At 53.6% G+C, this 26,718-nt stretch overlaps 2 protein-coding genes across 12 annotated transcripts in view; both read right to left on the bottom strand.

The window, feature by feature from the left end:
- The window catches only part of ZNF385C (zinc finger protein 385C), a 72,860-nt gene that overhangs the window by 5,793 nt on the left and 40,349 nt on the right, over window positions 1–26,718 (bottom strand). For 7 of the 11 annotated variants that reach the window (XM_054670890.1, XM_054670891.1, XM_054670892.2 and 4 more), the window contains 3 exons: window positions 6,501–6,649; window positions 2,991–3,101; window positions 266–431 (listed from right to left, as the gene is read on the bottom strand). In XM_054670890.1, the coding sequence (XP_054526865.1) occupies window positions 266–431; window positions 2,991–3,101; window positions 6,501–6,649 (426 nt within the window). Of the gene's footprint in view, window positions 1–265; window positions 432–2,990; window positions 3,102–6,500; window positions 7,073–26,718 lie in introns of those variants that run through there. The other 4 variants (XM_009432186.5, XM_009432188.5, XM_009432187.5 and 1 more) reach the window with 2 other exon arrangements.
- Window positions 6,997–19,247, bottom strand: C17H17orf113 (chromosome 17 C17orf113 homolog). The gene is made up of 3 exons (XM_016931797.4): window positions 19,169–19,247; window positions 11,593–12,326; window positions 6,997–9,954 (listed from the first exon to the last, which is right to left on the bottom strand). The coding sequence occupies exons 2-3, from the start codon at window positions 12,280–12,282 to the stop codon at window positions 8,470–8,472; spliced, it is 2,175 nt and encodes a 724-aa protein (XP_016787286.1). The 5' UTR covers window positions 12,283–12,326; window positions 19,169–19,247; the 3' UTR covers window positions 6,997–8,469.

Raw genomic sequence — 26,718 nt, 5'->3', positions numbered from 1 at the left:
TGTGAAGGCAGCCCTTGGAAATGAATACTTCAAGGTAATGACCAGGAGGAGGTGCAAGACAAGCTTCTGAGGTGCTGGTAACGTGTTTCCTGATCTGGGTGTGTTCAGCTTAGGAAAATTCATGGCGTGGTACACTTGTGTGCCTTTGCCTGTCTGTATGGAATACTCCAACACAAGCAAAAAGAATAAGCAGAAATCTCTCAACCCCTTGTCAGAAACCAGATGTGGAGTGGAGACGTGGGAAAGAGAAGAGCTCAGGACTGACCTTTACTCTGTGGCTCTCCAGGGGCTCCACTGGCCAGCGTTGGGATTGGGGACACTACAGCCCCATCCTGGGCCTGGGTGTGTGGCCTCTGCTTGCTCTTGGCAGCCTCGACAGCCTTGAGTTTTCTGGCGTGTTTGTGGCCTTTATAATGTGCCTCGGCCTGGTTCTGGGGAGGGGAGGGCAAGAGGTCACCATTCACTGGCTGAGTCCACATGCCCCATCTGTGAACTGGAGCCCAGCAGGGGAACAGGTCAAAGGGAGGCAGGGCTCAGGTCACACAAAGGGCAAGTCCTTGTCCTTGTCATCATCATCACCATAGCACATGTGGCTCTGAGGTTTGCAGAATGTGTTCTCGCACATGAACTCCAAGGCAGGCTGCCTCTGGCTTCAGATCTGACCCAGCCACTTACTAACCACATCTTTTTGTTGTTGTTGTTGTTGTTGTTGTTGTTTGTTTTTTGAGATGGAGTCTCGCTCTGTCGCCCAGGCTGGAGTGCAGTGGCGCCATCTCAGCTCACTGCAACCTCCGCCTCCCGGGTTCAAGCGATTCTTCTGCCTCAGCCTCCGGGGTAGCTGGGACTACAGGCACCCGCCACCACACCCGGCTAACTTTTTGTATTTTTAGTAGAGACAGGGTTTCACCATATTAGCCAGGATGGTCTCGATCTCCTGACCTCGTGATCCACCCGCCTCAGCCTCCCAAAGTGCTGGGATTACAGGCGTGAGCCACCGCGCCCACCCTGAGATGGGGTTTCACCATGTTAGCCAGGATGGTCTCAATTTCCTGACCTCGTGATCCACCTGTTTCGGCCTCCCAAGGTGCTGGGGTTACAGGCGTGAGCCACCGCGCCCGGCCACTAACTACATCTTTAGGCAAGTAACATCTCTCTCAGCCTGAGTCTCCTCACCCATAAACCCTGTGATGATAATACTGACCTCATGGGGTTGTCAGAATTACATGGGAACATGAATTACAAGGGCCGAGTACATAGAGTAGGTGCTCAATGAATGTTAGTTATCAAGTGTATCAATGCACAAATGGAGAAAGCAGAGCCATCCCCACACTTTGGGGCATATGTACCCCAGAACATTCATCCCTTTGTTCATTTGTTCAACAAGTCATTACTGAGCATTTGCTATTTGCCAGGCACTGTGCCCGGGGTCCGGCAGGAAGAAGAATGGTTCCTCCCTCAGAATGAATTCTCTCCTCCATCTTTTTTTTTTTTTGAGACGGAATCTCGCTTTGTCACCCAGGCTGGAGTGCAACGGGAGCAATCTAGGCTCACTGTAACCTCTGCCTCCTGGGTTGAAGCGATTCTCCTGCCTCAGCCTCCCGAGTAGCTGGGATTACAGGCACCTGTCACCACAACTGGCTGCTTTTTTTTTTTTTTTCTTCTGTATTTTAGTAGAGATGGGGTTTCACCATGTTGGCCAGGCTGGTCTCTAACTCCTGACCTCAAGTGATCCACCCACCTTGGCCTCCCAAAGTGCTGGGATTACAGGCGTGAGCCACCACGCCCAGCCTCTCCTCCATCTCTTGCAGGACTCATGGAACCAGAAGGCCTGAAGGGAATCCTCAAATCTGGTCTGTCAGTGTCCTCCCTCCAAGGGTCCTCACTTGCTGCTCCCCGGCCCACCTCCTTGAAACATGGGAAAGACAGGCCCCCACGGCCCCTCCCTGGATGCTATACCACAGCAGTTCTGCTGGCATCCAACCGAAACCCCAGATTGCCTAACAGGAGGTAGACCTTCCCTGGGAGGCCAGAATGAGGTTCCTCCTCTACCTAGTGGTAAGATGTAGTAGAAAGGGGTAGGCTGTAGTAGAAAGTCATAGACCTTGGGGTCAGCCAGGCCTGGATTCATGTCCCAGCTTTGCTACTTACCAGCTGTGTGGTCTTAGGCAAGTCACTTAACCTCTCTAAGGCTCACTTTCCTCATCTGAAAATCGGGGATTATAATAGCGCCTCTAGGCCAGGCGCGGTGGCTCACACCTGTAATCCCAGCATGTTGGGAGGTTGAGGTGGGTGGATCACTTGAGCCCAGGAGTTCCAGACCAGCTTGGGCAACATGGTGAAACCCTGTATCTGCCAAAAATATAAAAAAATTAGCCAGGCGTGGTAGCACATGCCTGTAATCCCAGCTACTAGGGAAGCTGAGGCACAAGAATCACTTGAACCCTGGAGGTGGAGGCTGCAGTGAGCCAAGATTGCGCCACTGCACTCCCGCCTGGGTGACAGAGTGAGACCTTGTCTAAAAAAACAAAACAAAACAAAAAAATCCCGCCTCCACCCGTCTCACAGATGTATCATGAAAACTATTATTTAAGGGGATGGGCATGATCACATTCTGTAAACTCTCAGGTGCCTTAAGAGCTCAGCTCCAGACCAGGAGCTGATGAGATGGGCCCCTGGGACCTGGAGTGGAGGAAGGGCAGTCTTCTCTCTTGCAGAAGGATCCAGAACACAGGAGAGAGGCCTGGGGGGAAGGAAATGGAATCCCACTGGGCTACAGCTGGGCAGAAGGGGAAGGGGCAGAAGAATCTAGAGAGAGGAGAGGATGCGATGGTTAAAGGACCAAGAGTGCCTCTTCTGCAGCCAGGGTGGAAAATACAGACCACAGCCCCTTTGCCACTGATATTCCTCCCAGAAGGACTCTGAAAGCCCAGCCTCCAGCCCTCTCCCTGCCCAGCCCCCTCCCCAGACCTGCTTTCACTACTTTGTCTCACCGCTGAGTTGAACCTCAGGTGACAGATGTTACAGGAAATGAACAGCTTCTTCTTCAGAGGGGAGGGGACCCCAAACGTGTGGCTGATGACAGCTTTCTGGACCGGGTCCATCTGTGAAGGGAGTGGGAGGGCATAATAACTCTGGGGTTGGCTTGGGAAGCAGGGGTCGGGGGCAGCACAAAATGCCCAAAACTAAAGATGACTGAAGAGGGCCTTGGTCAGCTTCTAGGAAGAACTTTTCCATCCTGTGGATGTTGGAAAGAGAAACAGCTGGGCCAGGCGCGGTGGCTCACACCTGTAATCCCAGCACTTTGGGAGCCCGAGGCAGGCAGATCACCTCAGGTTGGGAGTTCAAGACCAGCCTGACCAACATGGAGAAACCCCGTCTCTACTAAAAAAAAATACAAAATTAGCCAGGTGTGATGGCGCATGCCTGTAATCTCAGCTACTTGGGAGGCTGGGGCAGGAGAATTGCTTGAACCAGGGAGATGGAGGTTGCGGTGAACCGAGAGCAGGCCATTACACTCCAGCCTGGGCAACAAGAGTGAAACTTCGTCTCAAAAAAAAAAAAAAAAAAAAAAAGAAAGAAAAAGAAAAAGAAAAGGAAAGAAAGGAGAAGAAACAGCTGCCTGGGTGCAGTGGCTCACGCCGGTAATCCCAGCACTTTGGGAGGCCAAGATGGGTGAATCACCTGAGGTCAGGAGTTCGAGACCAGCCTGGCCAAGAGAAACTCCTTCTCTACTAAAAATACAAAAATTAGCCAGGCGTGGTGGCACGTGCCTGTAGTCTCAGCTACTCAGGAGGCTGAGGCAGGAGGCTTGAACCTGAGAGGCAGAGGTTGCAGTGAGCTGAGATTGCGTCACTGCACTCCAGCCTGGGCAACAGAGTAAGACTCTGTCTCAAAAAAAAAAAAAAAAAAAAAAAAAGAGAAGAGAAAAGAAAAGAAAGGAAAAGAAAAGAAAAATACACAGCCTCTCCCCGGCTGTCTTTATTTGTCAGCCTGGGCTTCTGCTTGGAAGCAGGGGAATGGCCAGAGTGCCCTGCATGTTTCTGGGACATAGAACCATGTCCTGGTGATCACGTTGGCATCTCTTGGTGCCCCTTAGGTCATTATTTTTGTTTTTTGTTTTTTTCTCCTTTGCAATAATTACAACTATTGGGACAGAGAGTTGGAAACAAGGAGAGGCACGGAAGAGACAAAGAACCCGTCTGTTGGAATTTCCTCTCCCATCACCCAGGCTTCATGCATGGACCTGTGGGCTGGGGGAAGATAAGTCCTATCTCATCAGCTCTACCACTGTCACAGGGCCTGAGGCTGCTGATGACCTTTTTTTTTTTTTTTTTTTTTTTAATAAGATGGAATACTGCTCTGTCGCCCAGGCTGGAGTGCAGTGGCATGATCTCAGCTCACTGCAACTTCCACCTCTCAGGTTCAAGTGATTCTCCTGCCTCAGCCTCCCGAGTAGCTGGGATTACAGGCGCCCACCACTACGTCTGGCTAATTTTTGTTATTTTTAGTAGAGACGGGGTTTCTCCATGTTGGCCAGGCTGGTCTCGAACTCCTGCCCTCAAAATGATCCGCCTGCCTTGGCCTCCCAATGTGCTGGAATTACAGGTGTGAGCCACCATGCCCAGCCATGACGACCTCTCTTGAGAGAGTGAGAGCCACAGCCAGGGGAGGTGGGGGGCCAGTAGGGGGCAGGGAGCAGCAAGTGGAGGCCTAAGGTTCCCCAAGGAGTAGGATCGTTTCTTTGGAATATTAATTTGGATTTCTTTTCTTTTCCTTATTATTTTTTTGAGATGGAGTCTCCCTCTTGTCGCCCAGGCTGGAGTGCAATGGCGGAGCCAAAATCTTGCAACCTCTGCTTCCTGGGCTCAAGCGATTCTCCTGTCTCAGCCTCCCGAGCAGCTGGGACTACAGGTGCCCACCACCATGCTCGGCTAATTTTTGTATTTTTAGTAGAGATGGGGTTTCACCATCTCTGTTGGCCAGGCTAGTCTCAAACTCCTGACCTCAGATGATCAGCCCACCTCAGCCTCCCAAAGTGCTAGGATGACAGGCATGAGCCACTGCACCTAGCTTCTTTTCCTTATTTTAAATCATTTTTTTCTTCTATAGAATTAAGGCTTTATGTTCCCTTTTCTCAGGAAGTTGGGCCAAATGCAGCTGTCTGAACTTGTCAAGAACTTTCCAGGCTGGGCGTGGTGGCTCACACCTGTAATCCCAGCACTTTGGGAGGCCGAGGTGGGAGGATCCCTTGAGCTCCGGAGTTTGAGACCAGCCTGGGTAATATAGTGAGACCTCATCTCTGCTTATATAAAAATAAAATAAAATAAAAAAGGAACTTTCCAAACCTTCCTAAGAAAAGAAAACAGAGCTTAGAGAGAAGAACATGGGTGCAGAAACTTCCCTGAGAACAGAAAGTGGTTCAAATTTTCACAGCACCCAGGGCCAGCAAGGGGCTCAGGGGACAGGACCTCAGAGGAGAATGGCCTGCAGGGGCCCCCTGCAATTAGAACCATGCCATTCAACAGTGAGCCTGTCAGCAAGCGACAGCAAGGACTCAAGACCAGAGGACCACCCCCCAAATGCCTCAGACTCCTTAGGACCTCTGTCTAACTCTGGAGGGTGGGAGGGAAGGGATTCCTAAGTGTGACTGAGGTGGAGTTTGCCACCATCTGTTCAGGATGGGGCACGCCACACCCATGATTTCACTTGAGTTTTCAAAATTTAAAAAAACAGAGATGGTTGCTGATCCCTCATATAGTGAATTAAAATTCATATACTTGTTATGCACACATGTGTACAAGGAAATGTACAGACTAGGACACACACACAGCACAGAAGCTTCAGGCAGTTACAAATGCTCAGACAAGCAGAACAATTCACACTCATGCACACAAAGGGCACATGACCACAGGTAAACTCACAATCACCCAAACCACACAAAAACACGCATGCTCAGAGGGCAGATACACGCCAAACACACAAAAGACACAAGGACACAATAAACCCTCAGATTGTGCAGGCACATAACTTAATTACATAAAATTACCCACGCACAAAGAGTTGTTTACAAACACATTGGACACCAACACACAAACTCACATCCACATATAACATACAAAACCTATAGAAACTACAACAAAAAGGCACAGGTTATACACACACACACACACACACACACACACACGTCATCCACAGGAGCGCCTACACAGAAGCTTAAGTGGAATGCACAGACTACAGGCCCTTGCAGGCCCAGCAGCTATGATGGTGGGGGTGGGGAAAGGGCTGACACCATCTTGTTCCCCAGCTTAAGAGAGAGCGGGTCCCTCTCTTAGGATCCCAAATAGGGGTCCCTATTTGGGGAGCACCTATCCCCTCTGGGGGATGTTGGAGGAAAAGCTCCTGGTTAGACCCAGCTGCTGAGAGCTGGACCCTCTGAACCCACCTTCTGTGCCCACCCACAAGCTTGTGTGCATGCCCCCACCCGCCAGCCCAGCCCATACCGTGCTGAAGTTGGGGAAGAGACTGAGCGGGGCAGCGCCATTGAAGTGGAAGGCGAGCAAGTGCTTGAAGTCCAGCGGGGGCTGCAGAGGCCGGGTGGGCAGGGGCAGGGAGGCCAGCAGGGGGCTGGGGGCGCCGGAGGCCGGGCCTGCTGCAGGAGGAAGAAGGGCAAGGTCTGAAATGGGCTCTGTCCTACCCCCGTGGCCAGAACAAGAGGCGGGTGGGCTTCTTGGGTGTGGAGCTGGGCAGAAACCTGTGTCTCTCTTCACAGAGTGGCACCAGCCAGACCCAGAGTGATTATAGCCCCCTTCTCTGTGCCCTTCCTCCCCACAGCTGGGGAAGCAGAGGCAGGGAGTCCACAGTTGGAGGCTCCCAGCCCAGAGGGATGACCCTCCTGCCCCTGCTGAGGCAGCATACTGAACCCCAGGGCAGCCCAGCCAAGAGAGGGACAGAGGGGTCTGGGCAGGCCCTGACACACACACCACCATGGAGACTGCATGATGTGCTGGGATTCCATTTTATTGCAAATTAAACTCAAACCCAGGGGTATTAGGAAAAGGCCAGCCCTCGCCCCTCTCACTCTCTAACTATCCTCCCTCCCTCCAGATCCCCAGGATTTCATGGCCAGGGCTGACAGGAGGGAATGGGAAACCCATGGGCTCTGAAGAGATGTGCTCCCCAGCTCTGATGAGGCCTAAACTGCTTCCCCCAGGAGGCAAATAAGCCAACATTCCTGGGTTGGGCCTCGACGCCAGTCCTTGGAGGCGGCAGGTACAGCACTGTGGTTTTGCAGTCTTTGGTCTTAAAGGTCTGAGGCAAGGGCAGGGGAGGGGTAGGAACTTGGAGAGCAACTGGACTTTGAGGAAGAAAATATCAGAAAAAAAAAAAAAAATCCAGCCCATCTGGGGCTTTTTTCCACCCTGTCATTGCAAAACCAAAAGTAGTCCTTTTAGATGTTTGTGTGGTAACACTATGAAAGATAGCATAGATTTATTTCACATTTGTAGGTTTTTATGTCTATATACACAGTTATACACAGAAAAGGCCTGAGGTTGCCTATTGGTAAGGAGGGAAGGAAGGGAACCACTCTCTCTCTGGAACCATTGGCCCTTGAACCACCAGCTTGTGTACAGAGAGGACACTGTGCTGTGTGTCAGAAACAAGCACGGTCATCTACTCCCCAGTCATAGCTGAAGAGAAGAGACACTGCCAGGAGTGGGGCTAAGAAACAGTCAAGGACCAGACGCAGTGGCTCATGCCTGTAATCCCAGCATTTTGGGAGGCCGAGGCAGGTGGATCACTTGAGGTCAGGAGTTCGAGACCAGCCTGGCCAACATGGTGAAACCCTGTCTCTACTAAAAATACATAAGTTAGCCAGGCATGGTGGCAGGCGGCTGTAATCCCAGCTACTCAGGAGGCTGAGGCAGGAGAATCGCTTGAACCCAGGAGGCAGAGGTTGCAGTGAGCCAAGATCACACCACTGCACTCCAGCCTGGGCGACAGAGCAAGACTCCATCTCAAAAAAAAGAAAAAAAAAGAAAAGAAAAAGAAAGAAACAGCCAAGGACCAAGGACCAGTGTCCGTTCCCTCAGCCACTCAATTTCCAAGACCTAGTCTTCCTTCCCCAAGCCAAAAACTCCCATCTTTGGGGGGACCCAAACTTGCCCCGAGTCCAGAAGAGAAAAGGGTGAGCTACTCCTCATCTAACTGTGTAAAGGCCAGGAATGATTTAGGGTACCCCAGGTCCTAGCATCTCTGCCCACCCGCCCAGGCCCCTCTTGAGCCAGTCCCTTCCTCCACAGCCCACAGGGTGGGGGTTGGTGGGAAGCTCCAGAAGGGCGGGTGGATGGCCTCAGGCCCCTGGGAGGCTGCAGTCAGCAGATCATCTTGGGTGCAGCATGGTCAAGTCTAGGTTGGCCCTTACAGTGCCCAGGGCCCCAGGCTGGATGGGCCGAGGGAAGGAGGCCACCCTCAGGTGAGCTGCGACCCCAGGAAGCCCTCTCCCCACCCACTCTCTAAGAACTCCACAGCCAACCCGAAGTCAAACTCGTGCAGCGGGGGCCCATCCACTGCGATCTTCACCATGTGGCCCCCCCGGCCTTCCCCGGCCCCACTCTGCCCCCACCACCGCAGCTCCCGGCTGCGGCCGACCTTGTCCAGCAGGCCAGCGCCCGCGGGCAGCGCCAAAGCCAAGGCGGCTAGGGCGGCGAAGTCGGGGAAGAGCTCGTGCAGCTCCGAGTGCGCGCACGCCAGCTGGGTGCACAGGGCCCGCGGGCCGAGCCGCCCAAGGCTGAATACTACGCGCTTAAACAGCGCGAAGTCGCCCAGCGCCCGCTGGCGCACCACGGCAGGAGCAAAGCCGCGCAGCAGCACCCGCAGCGCCCCCTCGCCATGCGTGCCCAGCTCCTCCGGCGCCTGCGGGTAGCGTCGGGGGTCGAAGATCGCTGCGAAGGCGGCCACGGCGTCCAGCGAAGGCCCGGGGTAGGAGTCCTGTAGGCCCTTCCGCATGGAGTCCAGGAAGGATCCCCGGAGCCACTCCAAGCCCCGGACCGCAGCCTCGGAGTAACCGAGCAGCTCCACGCCGCGGTAGGTGCAGCGTCCGCTGCTGGCGTCAGGGTCCATGGATGCCAGTTCCTGCAGGAAGCCCTGGAGGCGGGCCCCACCTGAGCCGCGCTGAGCTTGGAGGGAGGCCGCAGCCGCCATCACCAGAGGCTGCAGCAAGGCCAAGTCCGGCTCTTCTGCCTGCAGGACAAGGGAGAGCTTCTGCACAGAGGGCAGGGCATCCAGCAGCAGGTGGGTGAAGGCCACGAAGGTGAACTGGCGCAGGGCCAGGGCCAGTGACCCCGCCACAGGTGAGGCAAGGGCTGCAGCCTCCAGGGTGGGCACCAGGCCAGGCCAGGCCTCGGCCACTGCTTCCACGACAGGCAGCAGGGAGGCCCAGGGCACTGGCCGAGGCCCTGCCAAGTCAATAGCTGCAAGGTCCAGTGCTGCCCGGAGCTCAGGGACCAAGTGGGAACTAGGGCCACCATGGAGGCGGAATAGGGCATCCAATATGCTCTCATATTGACCCAAGTAGGCCGGGGGCTCAGGATCTGTCCGGCCAGGGAGACAATGCAGCTCTGCCAGCAGTGGGCAAGTGGCCCGGAGCTGTGGGCCCACACTCCCCAGGCGCTCACTGGGGAGGCTTGAGCTGAGCCAGGCCAGCTTGGGTGCAGATACGCCGAAAGCCTGCAGGATGTCCAAGAGCTGGCCAGCAGTGGCCTCGCCCTCCTGTAGCTCCACACTGCCCAGGAAGGTGGTGGCGGGCTGGCCATCACAGGGGGACACTGAAGTAGCAAACAGGGCCAGGCTGTGTGACTCCGGCCAGTCTCTGGTCTCGTCCAACACCAGCCCCACATATGGGGATGCCTTCAGGCGCTGGCAGGCCTCTGTGTGCAAGACACTGGCAATGGCCACCTGGGACAGCCAGGGAAAGAAAGGGAGGGAGGACTGAGTTAGGCTTGTCCTGAGAGGCGGAGGCAGGCAGTGCAGGGTGGTGGAAAGAGCCCAGGCCTTGAGGTTAGACAGACTTAGGGACTAATCCTGGCTTTGCCACTTACTGGCTGTGCTACCTTCGGCCAGTCACTTCACCTCTCCGAGCCTCAGTTTTCTCCCCTCTACAGCTCCTGGCCTCTCTAAGAATATCCTCCCACCCCGGCCTCCCACCACACCCGGTCTAGTTTTCTCAGCTCTTATACCTGCTGTCAGCTAATACCAGCCCGAAATCTTCTCAAAGCTTGTTGTGAATTATAAACGTCAACTTTTGTTGTGGTAAAAGCACTTTATGAATCATAAAGAGCTCTAGGAAAGCTAGTTTTTTCACTGTGTTTTTCTATAGCATCATCCTAGTCTGCCCTATTCCTGGGGGTCTCCCTCCACTGTCCAGCTCAGTGATTAACTGATAGGCACACTCACTCCCAACTCCCAACCAGTCACCCTGGGTCCCAGCTGTGTGCTGTTTCTCTATTTGTCATCTCTGTAGGATGAGATCCAACTCCCCCACCTCCAACCCAGCCCATAGGACTTATACAGTTAGTACCTAGGACAGAGCTGCAATTTGCATGCTTCCAGGGGCCATGTGAGTGATATTGAGCTTGGAGAGGGCCAGGGATAAGCCAGAGGGAACACCCTGCTCTCCAACTCCAGCACATCCTGCTCTGAGAGCATGGGGACCTTGCTTTTCAACACAAGTCACAAATCTAGATTTTTATATGTAATCTCCTGAGTTTTTTAAAAGTTGAAACAAATTCAAGTTTTTCAAAAACATTATGAAAACCAATTAAACAGGCTCGGCACAGAAAACAGCCCCAAAAGGAAACTAAGTCAAAAGTCATTTCCATTTCCATTCCAGCACTTTGGGGGGCCAAGGCAGGAGGATTGCTTGAGGCCAGGAGCCCAAGACCAGCCTGGGCAACATAATGAGACCCCATCTCTATGTTTAAAAAAAAACAAAAAACAGAGGCCAGGCGCGGTTGCTTACACCTATAATACCAGCACTTTGGAAGGCTGAGGTAGGCAGATCACCTGAGGTCAGGAGTTCGAAACTGGCCTGGCCAACATGGTGATACCCCGTCTCTACTAAAAATACAAAAATTAGCTGAGCGTGGTGGCACATGCCTATATTCCTAGCTAATAGGGAGGCTGAGGCAGGAGAATCACTTGAGCCAGGAAGGCAGAGGTTGCAGTGAGCTGAGATCATGCCACTGCTCTCCAGCCTGAGTGACAGAGTGAGATTCCTCAGGAAAAAAAAAAAAAAATGAAATACATCTGTGGGTCAATCAAGCCTCCAGGCCACCAGTTTGCAACGTCTGATTTAGGCAGTGAGAAGAGTGCCCCTGTGCCCGCTAAGAGGCCTGGTCTGGCCTCTTCACTGTTGTATCCCTGCAGCTGGCCCAGCACCAGGGACATAGGCTCTCAGGGAAGGTTCTGAAGGGTGAAGATATGAATGAAATGCCCTAGCTGCTCCCCAAGGAGCTGGCATGCTGGGGCTGTTCCCAGGTGGCTCAGTGTCCTCCCTTCCCAAGCCCTTCCCCCATACTTCTGGCTGTCACCCACCTGCATGTCCCTCACCCTCCTGGGACTGTAGTAATCGCCATGCTCTGTGCCCAGCAGTGCCTGGCACAGGTTGAACCTCTGCAGCTCGAGCAGGGCAGAGCAGCGGTCATTGGGCACATCCTCCTTTGCCATGCAGTACACAGTAGTCAGCACAGCCACTTTGGCCGGGTCTAACTCCACCTTGACGCCCCTGGAGGCGGGGGTCGTAGCCAGACCTGGGCAGGCCCCTCCACCTTCAGCCTGGCCCTCAAAAGGGGGCTGGCCCTGGTTGACAGCCAGAGCCTGGCGGTGGGCTCCTGAGGTCACGTGGCGCAGCAGGGCGTGGCGCTGGAAGTTGTCTGTGCCCACAGTGAAGGCGTTTTCGGCTTTGCCATGCTTGTTCCGTACCAGGGCCTGGCGGCACTCGAGGCAGAACATCAGCTTCCGCTCATAGTCAAAGTCCAGCCAGGTAAACTCCTCTTTCCAGTGCTCATTGAAGTAACGCTTACACTTCTTGTTGGAGTTGGAGGCCTCTCCCGCTGGTTTCTTCCCTGGGGGCACCATTCTTGCTCTCTCAGCAAGGAACCCCCAACCCCCACCTGAATGCTCTTGCCCCCCTGCCTCCCCCACACACAGAGAGGCACCTCCCTTGACAAGGAGAGTTGATGGGGAGGCAGGCTGGGGGCAGCCCGCCAGGCTAACAGGGCCCATCCATCTAAGCCTGGAGAGTTTATTCCTGCTCCGCCGGTGGGAGACTGGAGATGAAAGAGACAGGCAGAGGTGTTAGGGGTCTGTCATGGTAGGGGTGGTTTAGGGTGGAGTGGTAGGCTTCATGCTGCCCACAGAGTCCTCCCAGCTGAGGGGTGGAGGGGCTCACTGGGGCAGGGGCTCTGGGCAGTGGGTGGAGTCATGCAAAGGGCTCTAGAGCATTATCCAAAGCAGGGGAGGTATGGGGACCCCAGCCCCCTCCCAGGGTCTCTTTCCACCCAGGACAAGGCACTAATTCGCTTTGACTGATGAAGCATCTCAGAACTGGAAAGGCTGGCATCACCTAGGCAACTGTATTTTATAAAGGGGAAACTGAGTCTGGAGACAGGTAGTGGTTCTCAGGGCCCATGAGGAGTTCATAGTGAACCAGGACTAAAACTCAGAACTCTCAACTCCTAGCCCAAAAGATGACTGTGCCCTTCAGCCCACAGTCATCTATTTCATCAGAAGGAAATCAGGCCAGGCATGGTGGCTCACTCCTATAATCCCAGCACTTTGGGAGGTGGCTCACTTAAGCCCAGGAGTTCAAGACCAGCCTGGGCAACATGGCAAAACCCCATCTCTAAAAAAAAAAAAAAAAAAAAAAAAAATTAGCCAGGCATGGTGGTGCATGTCTATAGTCCCAGCTACTGGGGAGGTTGAGGCAGGATTGCTTGAGCCTGGGAGGCAAAGGTTGCAGTGAGCCATGATGGCGCCACTGCACTCCAGACTGGGTAATAGAGCTAGACCCTGTCTCAAAAAAAAAAAAAAAAAAAAGACGGCCGGGTAGGGTGGCTCATGCCTGTAATCCCAGCACTTTGGGAGGCTGAGGCAGGCACGTCACCTGAGGTCAGGAGTCCGAGACCAGCCTGACCAACATGGAGAAACCCCATCTCTACTAAAGGTAACAAAATTAGCTGGCGTGGTGGCACATGCCTGTAATCCCAGCTACTCGGGAGGCTGAGGCAGGAGAATCGCTTGAACCCGGGAGGCGGAGGTTGCAGTGAGCCGAGATCACGCTATTGCACTCCAACCTGGGCAACAAGAGCAAAACTCTGTCTCAAAAAAAAAAAAGAAAGAAAAGAAATCAGCAGAAAGCTGATTCTTTCCAAGCCACAGGAAGATTTGCTTTCTCTAAAGCTCCATTCCTTACACACACAGGTGAACACACACTCACACTCATACCCATCGGTACTGTGGTTCTGGGATGGGTAGCCCAGACCTGGGGCCTCAGACTGAAGGCAGCTAGCCAGTTGCCTCTACCTCCCTCACTCTGCCACATCCCCAGGCACGAGGCCAGGATGAGCAGTTCAGGACTGAAAAGCCATGTCCAGCAGCCATTGGCCAAAACCTGCCAACTCTACCTTTTTTTTTTTTTTTTTTGAGACAGAGGCTCACTCTGTGGCCCAGGCTGGAGTGCAGCGGTGCAATCTCGGCTCACTGCAAGCTCCGCCTCCCGGGTTCACACCATTCTCCTGCCTCAGCCTCCCAAGTAGCTGGGACTACAGGCACCCGCCATCACGCCCAGCTAATTTTTTGTATTTTTAGTGGAGACGGGGTTTCACCGTGTTAGCCAGGATGGTCTCGATCTCCTGACCTTGTGATCCGCCCGTCTCGGCCTCCCAAAGTGCTGAGATTACAGGCGTGCGCCACCGCGCCTGGCCTTAACTCTACCTTTTAATTATCTCTCCAACCTCTGTCCTCCTCTTCATGCCTAAATGTAACTACCATTTCTGGAATGTGAACTGAGGCCCTGTGCTAAGTGCTTTACAACGATCCAGGGTCAGACCCAGATGACTCTCTGTGGCTGAGATATTATCCTTTTGGAGAGGACAAAACTGAGGTCTGTGACTTTAACTGGCTTGCTCCAGGATTCATAAGCAATAAGTAGCTGAGGCTCAATCAGAGTGACCTCCTGACCCCAAAGGCTGTACTGAGACCCTGGTCTGTACCGTCTCTCTCCCTCCAGCTGCCTAGCCTTGGCCCAGTTCAGGCCCTCACGGTATCACCTGGATCACTGCAGCTGCCTCGGTCTCTGCATGGTCATTTCCCCCAGACTCATCCCTCACCCAACAGCCAGAGACAGCAAGCTCACACATAGATCCAACTGTGTCACTCCCTGGCTTCCACCTCTTTACTGATATCCCACTGCCTAAGTCTACACACCTAACCACGAGCCAGCAAGGCCCTCCCCAGCCTCTGAATACTTCTGTTAATAGAGCCTCCCGCCATTCCTGTCTGCCCAATCAATCCTGAAGGCTTGCATTCCCAGTAGACACCAAGCTGTTACTTTGTCCCTGCCTTCATCCTCTGAGCCTAGAATTCCCTCTCCCTCCTCTTTCCTTACTAATTCCCACTCATTGCCTGAGAGCAGCTCAGATATCCCTTCTGCCATGCTGATCCCCACAACCTGGGCTGGTAGCCATCCTCTAGTTCCCCACAGCTCCCTATGCATGAGTCTTCATGACACAATATGGTGAATACAGGGATTCTGTACATATCTCTGCACTGAGTTCCTAGAAGCCAAGACCATGTTTGTTCATTTTCATATCTCGTAAGTCCCTGTCTGGGGCTGGGCACACAGATACCTCTCAGTAAAAGTTGGTTGTTTAAAAGAATGAAAGGGCCAGGCATGGTGGCTCACACCTGTAATCTCAGCACTTTGGGAAGCTGAGGTAGGAGGATCTCTTGAGCCCAGGAGTTCCATACCAGCCTGGGCAACATAAGGAGACCCTGTCTTTACAAATAAAATGTTTTTAAACAATTAGCTGGGCATGGTGGTGTATGCCTGTAGTCCGAGCTACTCAGGAGGCTGAGTTGGGAAGATCACTTGAGCCCAGGAGTTCAAGGCTATAGTGAGCTATGGTCATGCCACTGCACTCCAGCCTGGGCAAAATTGTGAGAACCTGTCTCAAAATAAATAAATAGATAAAATTTTAAACTAAAAATAAAAATATGAGAGGCCAAGGCAGGAGGATCACTTGAGCTCAGGAGTTCAAGACTAGCCTGGGCAACACAGCAATACCCAGTCTCCAAAAGATAAATAAATAACATTTAAAGATAAAATAAAAATAGAAAACAATGCCAACACATTAAAAAAGAAATGAATGGATTCATTTTGGCCACATGAAAGAACTCTTGTTTCTGAGACTATCAATTAGATGATTTTTTTTTCCTTTTTTTTTTTTTTAATTGAGACAGTTTCACTGTGTCACCCAGGCTAGAGTGCAGTGGTGCGATCTCAGCTCACTGCAACCTCCACCTCCCAGATTCAAGCGATTCTCCTGCCTCAGCCTCCCAAGTAACTGGGATTACAGGCACATGCCGCCATGCCCGGCTAATTTTTTTTTTTTTTTTTTTGAGACGGAGTTTCACTCTGTCACCCAGGCTGGAGTGCAGTGGCGTGATCTCGGCTCACTGCAAACCCCACCTCCCGGGTTCACGCCATTCTCCTGCCTCAGCCTCCCGAGTAGCTGGGACTACAGGTGCCCGCCACCATGCCCGGCTAATTTTTTGTATTTTTAGTAGAGGCAGGGTTTCACCATGTTAGCCAGGATGGTCTTGATCTCCTGACCTCGTGATCCGCCCGCTTCAGCCTCCCAAAGTGCTGGGATTACAGGTGTGAGCCACTGCGCCTGGCCCCGGCTAATTTTTTTGAATTTTTAGTAGAGACGGGGTTTCACCGTGTTGGCCAGGCTGGTCTCGAACTCCCGACCTCAGATGATCCGCCCATCTCAGCCTCCCAAAGTGCTGGGATTACAGGCGCCTGGCCCAATTAGACGATCTGAAGCTCTGAGACTGCAGTAACTGTCTTGTCCACTTGACATGTATACCAGTGCCCTGTGTGGAACCAGCACATAGTAGGTGGGTAAAACAAGGGCAGATGAGGAGAGTTCCAGGGCCGGCTGGTTTGGTGCAAGGAAAGGCTGACAGATGCAATCGTAACTTCTTGGCCCTCTTCCTTGGGACTTTTTTTTTTTCAAGACAGAGTCTCGCTCTGTTGCCCAGTCTGGAGTGTAGTGGTGCGATCTCGGCTCACTGCAACCTCCGCCTCCTGGGTTCAAGCGATTCTCCTGCCTCAGCCCCCTGAGTAGCTGGGATTACAGGCGCGCACCACCATGCCCAGCTAATTTTTTGTATTTTTAGTAGAGACAGGGTTTCACCGTGTTGGTCAGGCTGGTCTCGAACTCCTGACCTCGTGATCTGCCCACCTCAGCCTCCCAAAGTGCCTGGCCCTTGGGACTCTTGAGTGGCACTTGGTGATGCTCACCACACCCTCCTTGGAATCCTCTTTTCTCTTGGCTTCTAGGATCCCATGTTCCTTGGTTTTCCTTCCTCTGTCCATCACTCCTTGGCCTCTGGAGGTCATCTCCTCCTCCCCTTCCCAACTTCAAATTGTCTAACATTTCAGAACCATCTCTGCAGACCACTGGGAAATACACAAACCCAGCCTGGGCACCACACCACTCCATCCAGCTGCCTCCCCGGCCTGTTCCTAGACAGAACTGTTGATCTATCCTTACAAATATGCCATTCTTGGCTGGATGTGGTGGCTCACACCTGTAATCCTAGCATTTTTGGGAGGCTGAGGTGGGAGGACTGCTTGAGCCCATGAGTTTGAGACCAGCCTGGGCAACATAGGGAGAACCTGTCTTTACCAAAAAAAAAAAAAAAAAAAAATTAGCCGATCATGGTGGCATATGCCTGTAGTCCCAGCTACTCGGGAAGCTGAGGCAGGAGGATCACTTGAGCCCGAGTTTGAGACTGCAGTGAACTGTGATCACATCACTGTACTCCAGCCACCCTGGGTGACACAGTGAGACCCTGTCTCTAAAACAAAAACAAAAGCAAATATGCCCCTCTCCCAATCATCCCTGTCTCAGGAAATGAAATCCATCCTTCTTCCTAGGTGCCCTGGCCAGAAACCTGCCCTTCAATCCCTGTTCTCTTCTACATCCAGAACCTGCTCCATCCATAGGTCTTGTTGATTCTTCCTCCAAAATCCACTTCTAACTTGTCCCTTCTCTCCACACCACTGCCTGGCGGCCTTGTCCAGGCCACCTTTATCTTTTGCCTGGACAAGTGCAGTTGCTTCCTGACTGCACACTGGGTTTCCATTCTTAACCTCTCTTAACCAGAGGGGGGCTTTTAAAAATATACCACTTTAGTGAGCCGAGATCATGCCACTGCACTCCAGCCTGGGAGACAGAGCAAGACTCCATCTCAAAAAAAAAAAAAAAACAAACAAAAAACCAAAAATACTGCTTTAGACCCCTCCACAACCACCCACTCCTCTAAGGCCAGTGCCAGAATTCCTTTGAGGTCTGCCAAATGCCCAGGGTTACTGACCTCTCTGGTGGCCACTTGTGTCTCCCTTCCTTCCTAGTAACACCACCCTTCTCTCTGGGTTCCTCCAGAGTGCCAGGTTCCCATCCCCCGGGTCCTTTGCCCGTGCTGTCCCTTCTTCCAGAATGTTCCCAGCTGCCCTCCCAATGCTTTACCTGGCCTGTTTCATTTCCCCTTTGGCCTTAGCTTAACCATCCATTCCCAGGAAGTCCCTTCTTTTCTGTCATTGCTCCCTGTTTGTTCTCTCCATTGCATGCTCCACAGATTACAAATCTCTGCTTCTATCTGTGTAGTTCTCTTGCTTCATCCTCTCTCCACCCCCCTTCTCATGCACGTTCCCTGAGGGCAGGAAAGGTAACTAACTTCTTCATGTCTGAATCCCAGAGATGGGTACAGTGCCTGACACCCAGCAAGTGCACCACACAGTTGGGCAGTGAATAAGAGCAGGTGCCCAGGCAGAGAGGGCAGTGGAGCCGGCCCTTGGGCACCTGTTAGGTGATTAAAACAGCTGCCTTTGACATCCTTTCCTCCCAAGATCCTGTGATTCTATGACCTTGCCCAGCCCACTACGCACAGGATCTCAGAATGGGGACAGAGGGGTGCAAAAGCAAGGTGATGCCCTTCTGGAATTTTGTCAGATCCTTTCCATGTACATCGAAGCTGCCTATCCTGCCCATTCTGCAGAACAAAAGGCAGGTAGGTAGAGCCCAGGAAGGTGGAGATTCTAAAATGGCTCTGTCCAACACAGCAGCCACTGGCCACTGCAGCTATTGTAAATGCAGCTGTTTAAATTACTTAGAATTAAATAAAACATTAGCATTCAGCTCACACTAGGCACTTTTCAAGTGCTTAGTAGCCAATGTGGCTAGTGGCTATTGCATTGGACAGCACATTTACATCATCCCAGAAAGTTCTATTGGACAGAGCTGCTATAAACAGGTCAAATTCCATTGACATTCTCCCCACCTCAACCTCAAGGAAACAGGCTGAGTGGAGTGAGGTGTAAACAAAACTCCATGGGTCCAGTTGTGACCAAGGCTGACCAGGAGGGCACACTTGCTGCAGACCCAGGTCTCCTCTCATTTCTCTCCACACCCTGACCAGCCGGATGGGAGCAGGAACAACTTGACAAGGACCCCAAGGCATGTAAGCCTCAAACAGTATTCATGTGGCCCCAGAATGTGGGTCCCGAGCCTCCTCCCCGGGCTCCTGGGGGCCCCTTGCTTTGGGACCTCACTAAGAGAAGTCCAGCACTCAGCAGACAGGGCCGGGCGCCCCCTGCTCTGACAGCCCTGGTGAGAAGGGGCTCCCCTGCACCTCTACTCACGCATCCTCCCGGGGGCTGGGACGGGGAGGGCTGAGGAACTTCCTCTGGGGGGCGCGCGGTGACAGAGCCCTCGGTGGGTCCCGCAGAGGCACTGAGCCTCCGCCCGCCCGTCCCGCCCGCTCCGGGAGGGGGCGTCCAGCCCGGCCTGGCGCCCCCGCCCCGTCCGCTCGCACTCACGGAGACACAGGAGCCACCATCTTGGGCGGTGGACGCTCTGGCCGCGGTCTCCTTGGGCTCCACGGAGCGACAGCAGCCACTAGCGGCAACGGGGGCGAAGAGGCGCCAGCAGCCAGCGCCGGCCAGGGTCCCGGGCAGGGCGGGCGGCGCCCCCGGGGCTCACCTGGCCGCACCCACCTGCGGCGCCTCCCGCCCAGCGCGCTCAGCCCGGCCCCGGCCCCACCCCCCAGCCCCTGCCGCCCCACGCGCGGCAGCAGGAGCCAGAGGCTAGACCGCAGGCAGCGCGGTGCCGGGGTTCATTCGGTCCGCGCATGTATCCGGGGTTCCTCGAGGGGCTCACAGCCTAAGCCACAGACAGGTAGAGCGCGGTAGAGGCTGCAAAGTGTTCTGAGAGTTTGGAAGCAAGTGCTTTGGGATCACGAAGGAGCGGGCGACCAGCTGAAGGTCTGCAGGGCGGGTCAATTAGGGTTCGCAGCATTCTGGGTAAGTGAACTTTTACTAGGGGAAGGGCACTCCAGGCCGTGGGATGGCAGAGCAAGGATTCCTCTGGAAGTTGACAGGTCGCTGCAGGTTCATGAAGAATTGGGGTGGGTGGGGGCAGTGCCTGATGCTGGATGGCTCTAGGGGAATGCTGGGGATTTTGACCTTCCCACCTGGTGGGAAGCCTCCTCCGGAGGAGTTGGAACTGGGAAGCTCATTGTTTTAGCCTAGTGAGTTATTTGCAGTGGGGTTGACAGAGTGGGGAAGAGGGAGGGAGGTTGGCGTGACCTTTTTCTAAAACTCTGATACACAGCCGACCCTCATCCCGGTCTGCGTTACTCTGAGAGGTGAATTGAGGAGCTTCCCTGCAAGAGGAATGTGCAGACGTGGAGGTGTGGAGTCCAGAGGCCTGGGATGGAGCTCCAGTTATATTTAACTCTGAGGCCTTGGACTGGACACTTAGCTATGAGCCTGTTTCCTCATCTGTAAAGTGGGAATTACAACTTGGGGAGGAGGCTAGGGCAGGACAGAAATGGGTCTGAAGACCAAATGAGGTGCCAGGTGTGGAGGCCATTCAGAGAGGGGGCTGGCCTGCTGCTGTGGATCAAGGGAATGTCCAGACAATGACCCAGTCTCCCCTTCCAGACAGCACAAAGTCACCCAGAAATGCCTTCCAGTCCCCTCACAATTGGGTACGCTGCTCTTCTGCAAAAGGCCTAGGGTGCATGTTGATTTGAGGTCCCAGCCCCACCAGTGGCTGCTGGGAACTCCTCTGCCCCAGCATCCTCCATGCAGCACTGCTCTGTGCCACCCACCGTCTGCCTCTGACATTCACTGTGAACCCCAGCCCCAGAGCTGCTGGGATGGAGCGCGAATCACATGCACACACACGTGTGGCCGCCTGACTCCTGGCTACACTCAAATGAAGGGAGATGTCGCAGCCCCCACAGCTGCCCCCGAGTGGCACCACACAGCCCTCAGGTCTAGAATTCTGCACCCTGAAAGGGTCAGGTTGGGGGTAGGTCTTCTTGGATGGCATTTTGCTGCGGAACAGCCACCTTAAGTGTCTTGGAGCAGCCATGGCTCATTAGCTAACTGCCTCAAGAGGGTGGGGTGTGGTCAGAGGTATGAGCAAGCCAGACCAGTACAGAAGAAGAGGCTGCCCCCAAAGGTCCAACCGAGGCTGGGGCAGGGCACAGAGCAGAAATCTTATGAAATAACATCACCCTGGCTGCCACCAAGGGAGAAGATCTGGGAAAACCACATCCTGCTATTTTGCCATAATGGGAAAAGACAGACAGACACACACAGACACACACACACACACACACACACACACACGAGCACAGAGACACACAACCTGAGGCCCATATCACCCATGGATAGTGGCAGGTTTAGACATCAAGGAACATACATACATACCTCCCCCCACACTTAGACCATGTATTCTATCTACACACGAGACGTGTATACATATGGAGGTGGTACTGATGCCAAGATACACAGATACCCATGCTGGCTGGGAGGCAAAGGCAGGCACACTGGCCACACAAGAGCATGCATGCATACACAGATGGGCACGAGCAACAAAGACATATTTGTGTATACATATACCCAGAGAGACAGATGCACATGAACGTGCAGACTCCTACAAATGCAGTTACAGACCATGGACAGCAATGGGCACACAGTGGCACACACCTTCACAAAGATAGATGCATGTACACAAACAGCCATATGCAGATGCAGAGACCGGTGTGCACACACACTCCCCTTAAAAGTTAAATGCATCGGACTTAAAAGAGCATATCTCCAAACAGAGTCTCTCTCCCACTCTTTCCCCATCCCCCTACCCCCAAGTCACGGGGCAGACAATAGGGTCCTCCCAGAAGCACATGCCTGCACACAACACATCTCAAATAATGACACTGCCATTTCTATCATGGATAAAAACCCAAACTGCGAAGAATATGGGAGTCCAGGGGAGAGAGAGCCAAAGTGGAGAGTGAGAGGTTGAGCCAAGACCCACTGCGTGCCCACTCCCACCATGGCCAGGGGGTTCCTCCCCACATTCTCCAGAGCCCCCAAGCCACTTCTGGGTCATCTAGCACTCAGGATGTGCAGACTGCCCCCAGGCTGGAGGAAGACTCCAAAGCCCAATCACAACATAAACTCTGCCCCCAGTCGCACTGCTTCCAGGCCTTTGCCCCCAAGGAAAGGGTTCCCCCAAATAGCCTTTGATGGGTGATGGCTGTCTCCCTCAAAAAAGGCCAGGCAACCGTCTGTGTGGAGAGGTGAGCTGGGAGACCACAGATAAAGAGGGGGAGGGGAGCATTGATGTGGACCCCAGTGCAGTGGCTGGATCTCAGGGAGGAGGCACCCTGATTTCTGTCCCCCTCTGTCTGCTTCCCTCTCTTTCTGTGCTGCAGTAACAGCTCTCTCTTCACTCCCCTCGGACATCTCCCCCTCCCCTGGCCCCTCAGAGGCAGTTAAAGGTGAGGTCTGATACAAGGAACCTTTGACATGGGCTCCCTGGACAGGCATCTGCCCAGATGTCCAGCACCCCTGTTTCCCGCAGGGTGGACCTCCAGCTCCCCACCATTCCTGCCCTTCCTTTCACCTTTGTTCTCGGCCAGAGTGGGGGCTTCCCTGCCCAGCTCTGGACCTGGGAAAAGGGTTGAGAGTAACTGGCTACTGGTGTCTCTGAGAGACAACTTTTGGGGGCCAACTATAGCAGGAAAGGATTGGGCTGGGGAGAGGGGAGAGGACCACCCTCACCTAAGCCCTCTCCCCACTTCCCAGCCCAGGCGTCATCAGCACTCACCCAAGAGCATTCTCTGCCTTTGGAGGCACCACCGCGGAGTGCAGAACGAGGAGCAAATGAAACCCAGCCAGAGTGACAGAGGGAAGGGGGGGATGTGAGGGACAGGAGGGGAGGGCGCGAGGGAGGGACTCCTGGTTCTGCCTGGAAAGCAGCGTCGTTCCTGGGCCCTGTCTCTCTTTGCCAGGAAGGAGCTGCCCATTCTCTGGTTTCCCCCATCCCAACCGCAGGTGGAAAGAACAGGGCATGTTCTTCCCCCAGGGGAGAAGTGTGGGGGCAAATGTGCAGACCAAGAACTGGGGGAGGATATCGGGGAGCATCCCTCACCCCCTACTCACAGAGGATTCCCTTGCCTGGGGCCTCTTACACTGAAGTGAAGGGTTGGAAGGACTGACTTTGTCCACAGGGACCTCCAGGGAAGGAGGAGCTGCTGGTCCTGCTCTGCCTGCTGGATGGCTCTTGCCGCCCTCTTGCCTCAGGACTTGCTGCTGCAGGAGCCCGTTTTCCTGCCCAGCCTCACTCATCCTCTCCTCACCATCCCCTTATGTTTAACTGCTGTTGCTGAAGAGGAAACTGAGCCTCAGAGAGGTGTTGCCACTTTATCAAAGAGCACTGGCCATGCAGGGTTTGGGGAGCAGGGATCCAGGTGTCTTGCCACTGTTAGTCTAGCACCTGGACCCTTGGATCTGCTATCTGGGCGATGCCAGGAAGGAGAGGAGGGAGTTTATCTGATCCACTAGAACTTTTTTTTTTTTTTTTGAAACAGTGTTTCGCTCTGTCACCCAAGCTGGAGTGCAGTGGCAAGATCTTGGCTCACTGCAACCTCTGCCTCCCGGGTTCAAGCAATTCTCCTGCCTCAGCCTCCAGAGTAGCTGGGATTACAGGTGCCTGCCACCATGCCCAGCTAATTTTTGTATTTTTAATAGAGAGGAGGTTTCACCATGTTGGCTAGGGTGATCTCGAACTCCTGACCTCAAATGATCCACCTGCCTTGGCCTCCCAAAGTGTTAGGATTACAGGCATGAGCCACAGCACCCGGCCTGATCCACTACAACACCTGACACCCCTCCCATGCCCACCCAAGATCCCCCAGCCCCATTCTTCTCCTCTCCATTCACTCCTTCCTCTCCCTCCTCTTCCTAAAAGCTGGCTCTTTACTGACCTGAGCACCTGGTGGCTGGGAGGGGGTGGAGTGGGGGAAGGAGGCAGCCAGCCCACAGCTGGATCCAGTCCTACATTCCAAGCCCAGGTCCCGATGCTAGCCCCCGACCCCCTCAGCATCCTGTCTCCACCAGACAATAACCTGTAATCTCTGGAGCAGCCAACATTCACAAAGAAGATCTGGGAGGGGTTGGCAGCAGCAGCTCCTGAAAACAGGTTTGTTAGGAAGGGGCTCTGTGGGGAGGAGTTGTTTGTGTGGGGAGAGGAAGGAAACTCAAGCCCAGAGCTAATTAACCCACCCAGAGACACAGACAGAATCTTTGTCTTCTTCCAGGGCAGGGATCTGAGCTAAGCCCCCTAATTCTCTACCCAGACAGCCTTGCTTTTCCTGGTGGTCCTGGGGGAGGGGGATGCCAATGGTCAGGGTCACACCTGGGGGAGGGGGATGTGATGACATTCAGGAAGAGCGTGGGGCACTTCTGTCACCTGCCACCAAGGGAGAATAGCAGCAGGAGGCAGAGGCAGGTCAGACTGCAAGAAGAACTTCTCAGTGGCCTTGGGGGAGCACAGTTTCTTTGCAGCATGCACCCAAAGGCCTCAGTATGTGTGTGGGAGGTGGTGACTGGGGAGAAAACGGCAACCCAGGGAGATACCGAAGGATGGGAGACAGGCTGGAGGGCTTCCGGGGCCTCCTGATGGGACTGAAATTAATCCATCTGCAGGGAGTGGGGGTGAGAAGCTCATCAAGCCAGTGACTCAGGCGTGACTTGAGCTCAAGGTCTTTGATCTCTGGGGCCCAGGATGCAGCCAGAGGCTTCTGCAGTCAAAGACTTGGAAAGGGGATGGAGGGACCGATTCAAACAGGAGCTAGGGGAGGTCTGAGGATGCAGAGTAGGGGAGCCTAGCTTTGGCCTGCCACTCTTACCACTACCCCTCTCCCGCTGGAAGGCACAGGGACATGTAGTGTAGCTGCAGCCTTCTTGGCCCTGAAATCCACTATAGTCTGACTCGATCTCTGCTAACCTGTCCCCCGTACTGTCTACCTTGCACTCCCTGACTAAGGTTCTTCAGGCCATTTCAGCAAGCCAGAGCTTAAGTCATTTCAGAAATGCCCTCCTCTCCCCTCTTGTGTCATGTTGCAATGGATGCCATGGGGCAGGCCCACTCTGAATTGGATGACTGGGTTCTTTCTACCAAGAGACAAGGGAGGGACTGGTTGACCTTAAGAAGCTAGTCTCCCCATCCCTAGCCAGATGGCTGGCATCTCCCCATTTTTCAGTTGAGCACACCAAGGGACAGGGCAGAGGAGTGGCCATAGGTCCCGAGCATTTGTGGAATCATCTGTTGGGACAGCCTGCCCTCTCTGGACCATACTCCTCCCCATTCTCAAACATGGCTCAGTTGCTCCTAATATATGCTGTTCTCCTCAGCAGGGCATCAGAGAGGAGTGTGAGATAGAATTTAGAGCCAGAAACCTGGGGCTGGGTGCAAGGGCTCACACCTGTAATTCCAGCACTTTGGGAGGCTGAGGTGGGAGGATTGCTTGGGGCCAAGAGTTTGAGACCAGCCTGGGCAACATAGCAAGACCTTGTGATATGGTTTGGCTGTGTCCCCATCCAAATCTCATCTTGAATTGTAGCTCCCATAATTCCCTCATGTTGTGGGAGGGCTCCAGTGGGAGATGACTATCATGGGGCAGTTTCCCCCATACAGTTCTCGTGGTACTGAAAAAGTCTCACGAGATCTGATGGGTTTATGAGGGGAAACCCCTTTCACTTGGCTGTCATTCTTTTGTCTGGCACCATGTGAGACGTGCCTTTCACCTTCCGTCATGACTGTGAGGCCTCCCCAGCCATGTGGAACTGTGAATCCATTAAACCTCTTTCTTTTGTAAACTGCCCAGTCTCTGGTATGTCTTTATCAGCAGCATGAAAATGGACTAATACACCCTATCTCTACAAAACTTTTTAAAAATAAAAAAAAAATTTAGCCAGGCATGATGGTACATGCCTGTAGTCACAGCTACTTAGAAGGCCGAGGGAGGAGGACTGCTTGAGCCCAGGAGGTAAAAGATGCAGTGAGCTATGATTGTGCCAGGTACTCCAGCCTGGGCAACAGAACAAGACATTGTCTCAATAAACAAAACAAAACAAAACAGAGTCAGAAAGCTAGGACCCAAACCCAACTGTGTGGCCTTGGGTGTTACCTAATCTCCCTGAGCCCCACTCTCCCAGTTTATAAAGTGAGACTGAATGTCATCATCCGTGCCTAGGATGGCTGGGTGAGGAGGAAATGCCATGCTGCAGGTGCAAGTGCTTTGTTCAGCTCCTAAGCAGATCCTCTGTGTGGGGCTAGGGGTAGGTCATTGCTCCTTGCCCAGCTGTCCCCCGATGCCCTGTGCTGGCTCAACATCTGCATCAGAGGTTAGTGCGAGGGGACAGCAAACCTCTGTCTCTTTGCAGTTGTCAGAGAATCACTTAAAGTTATTTAGGGGTGTGTGTGTGTGTGTGTGTGTGTGTGTGTGTGATGGTCCATAGGGTCATGGAGTTCAGCCTTCTTCTGGGGAAGGTCCCTGTGCCACACCCCCATTGGGAAGAGAGGCAAGGGGGTGAAAGAAGGCTCAAGATGCATTCCTGAAGAATGAAAGAGGCCAGGCGCAGTGGCTCACGCCTATAATCCCAGCACTTTGGGAGGCCAAGGCAGGTGGATCACCTGAGGTCAGGAGTTTGAGACCAGCCTGGCCAGTATGGTGAAACTCCATCTCTACTAAAAATACAGTATTAGCCGGGCATGGTGGCAGGTGCCTGTAATCCCAGCTACTAGAGAGGCTGAGACAGGAGAATCGCTTGAACCTGGGAAGTGGAGGTTGCAATGAGTTGGGATCACACCACTGCACTCCAGCCTGGACGACAGAGTGAGACTCTGTCTCAAAAAAAAGAAAAAATAATGAAAGGGCCTCCTGGGTAGGAGACAGATGGGGGGTGGGCAGGGTAAGTCGGGGCAGTGCTTGGAGGAGGGAGACGAAGTGTGGGTTCCTGCTGCTTCCTCCTCCTGTGCCCCTCCAAGGTATTCCAGGGCTCACTCAGTG

The sequence above is a fragment of the Pan troglodytes genome, chromosome 19 (genome assembly GCF_028858775.2).
Source record: "Pan troglodytes isolate AG18354 chromosome 19, NHGRI_mPanTro3-v2.0_pri, whole genome shotgun sequence".
NCBI lineage: Eukaryota > Metazoa > Chordata > Mammalia > Primates > Hominidae > Pan > Pan troglodytes.
Note: the sequence above shows the minus strand (reverse complement) of the source record. Positions and strands in the feature narration are given on the sequence as shown.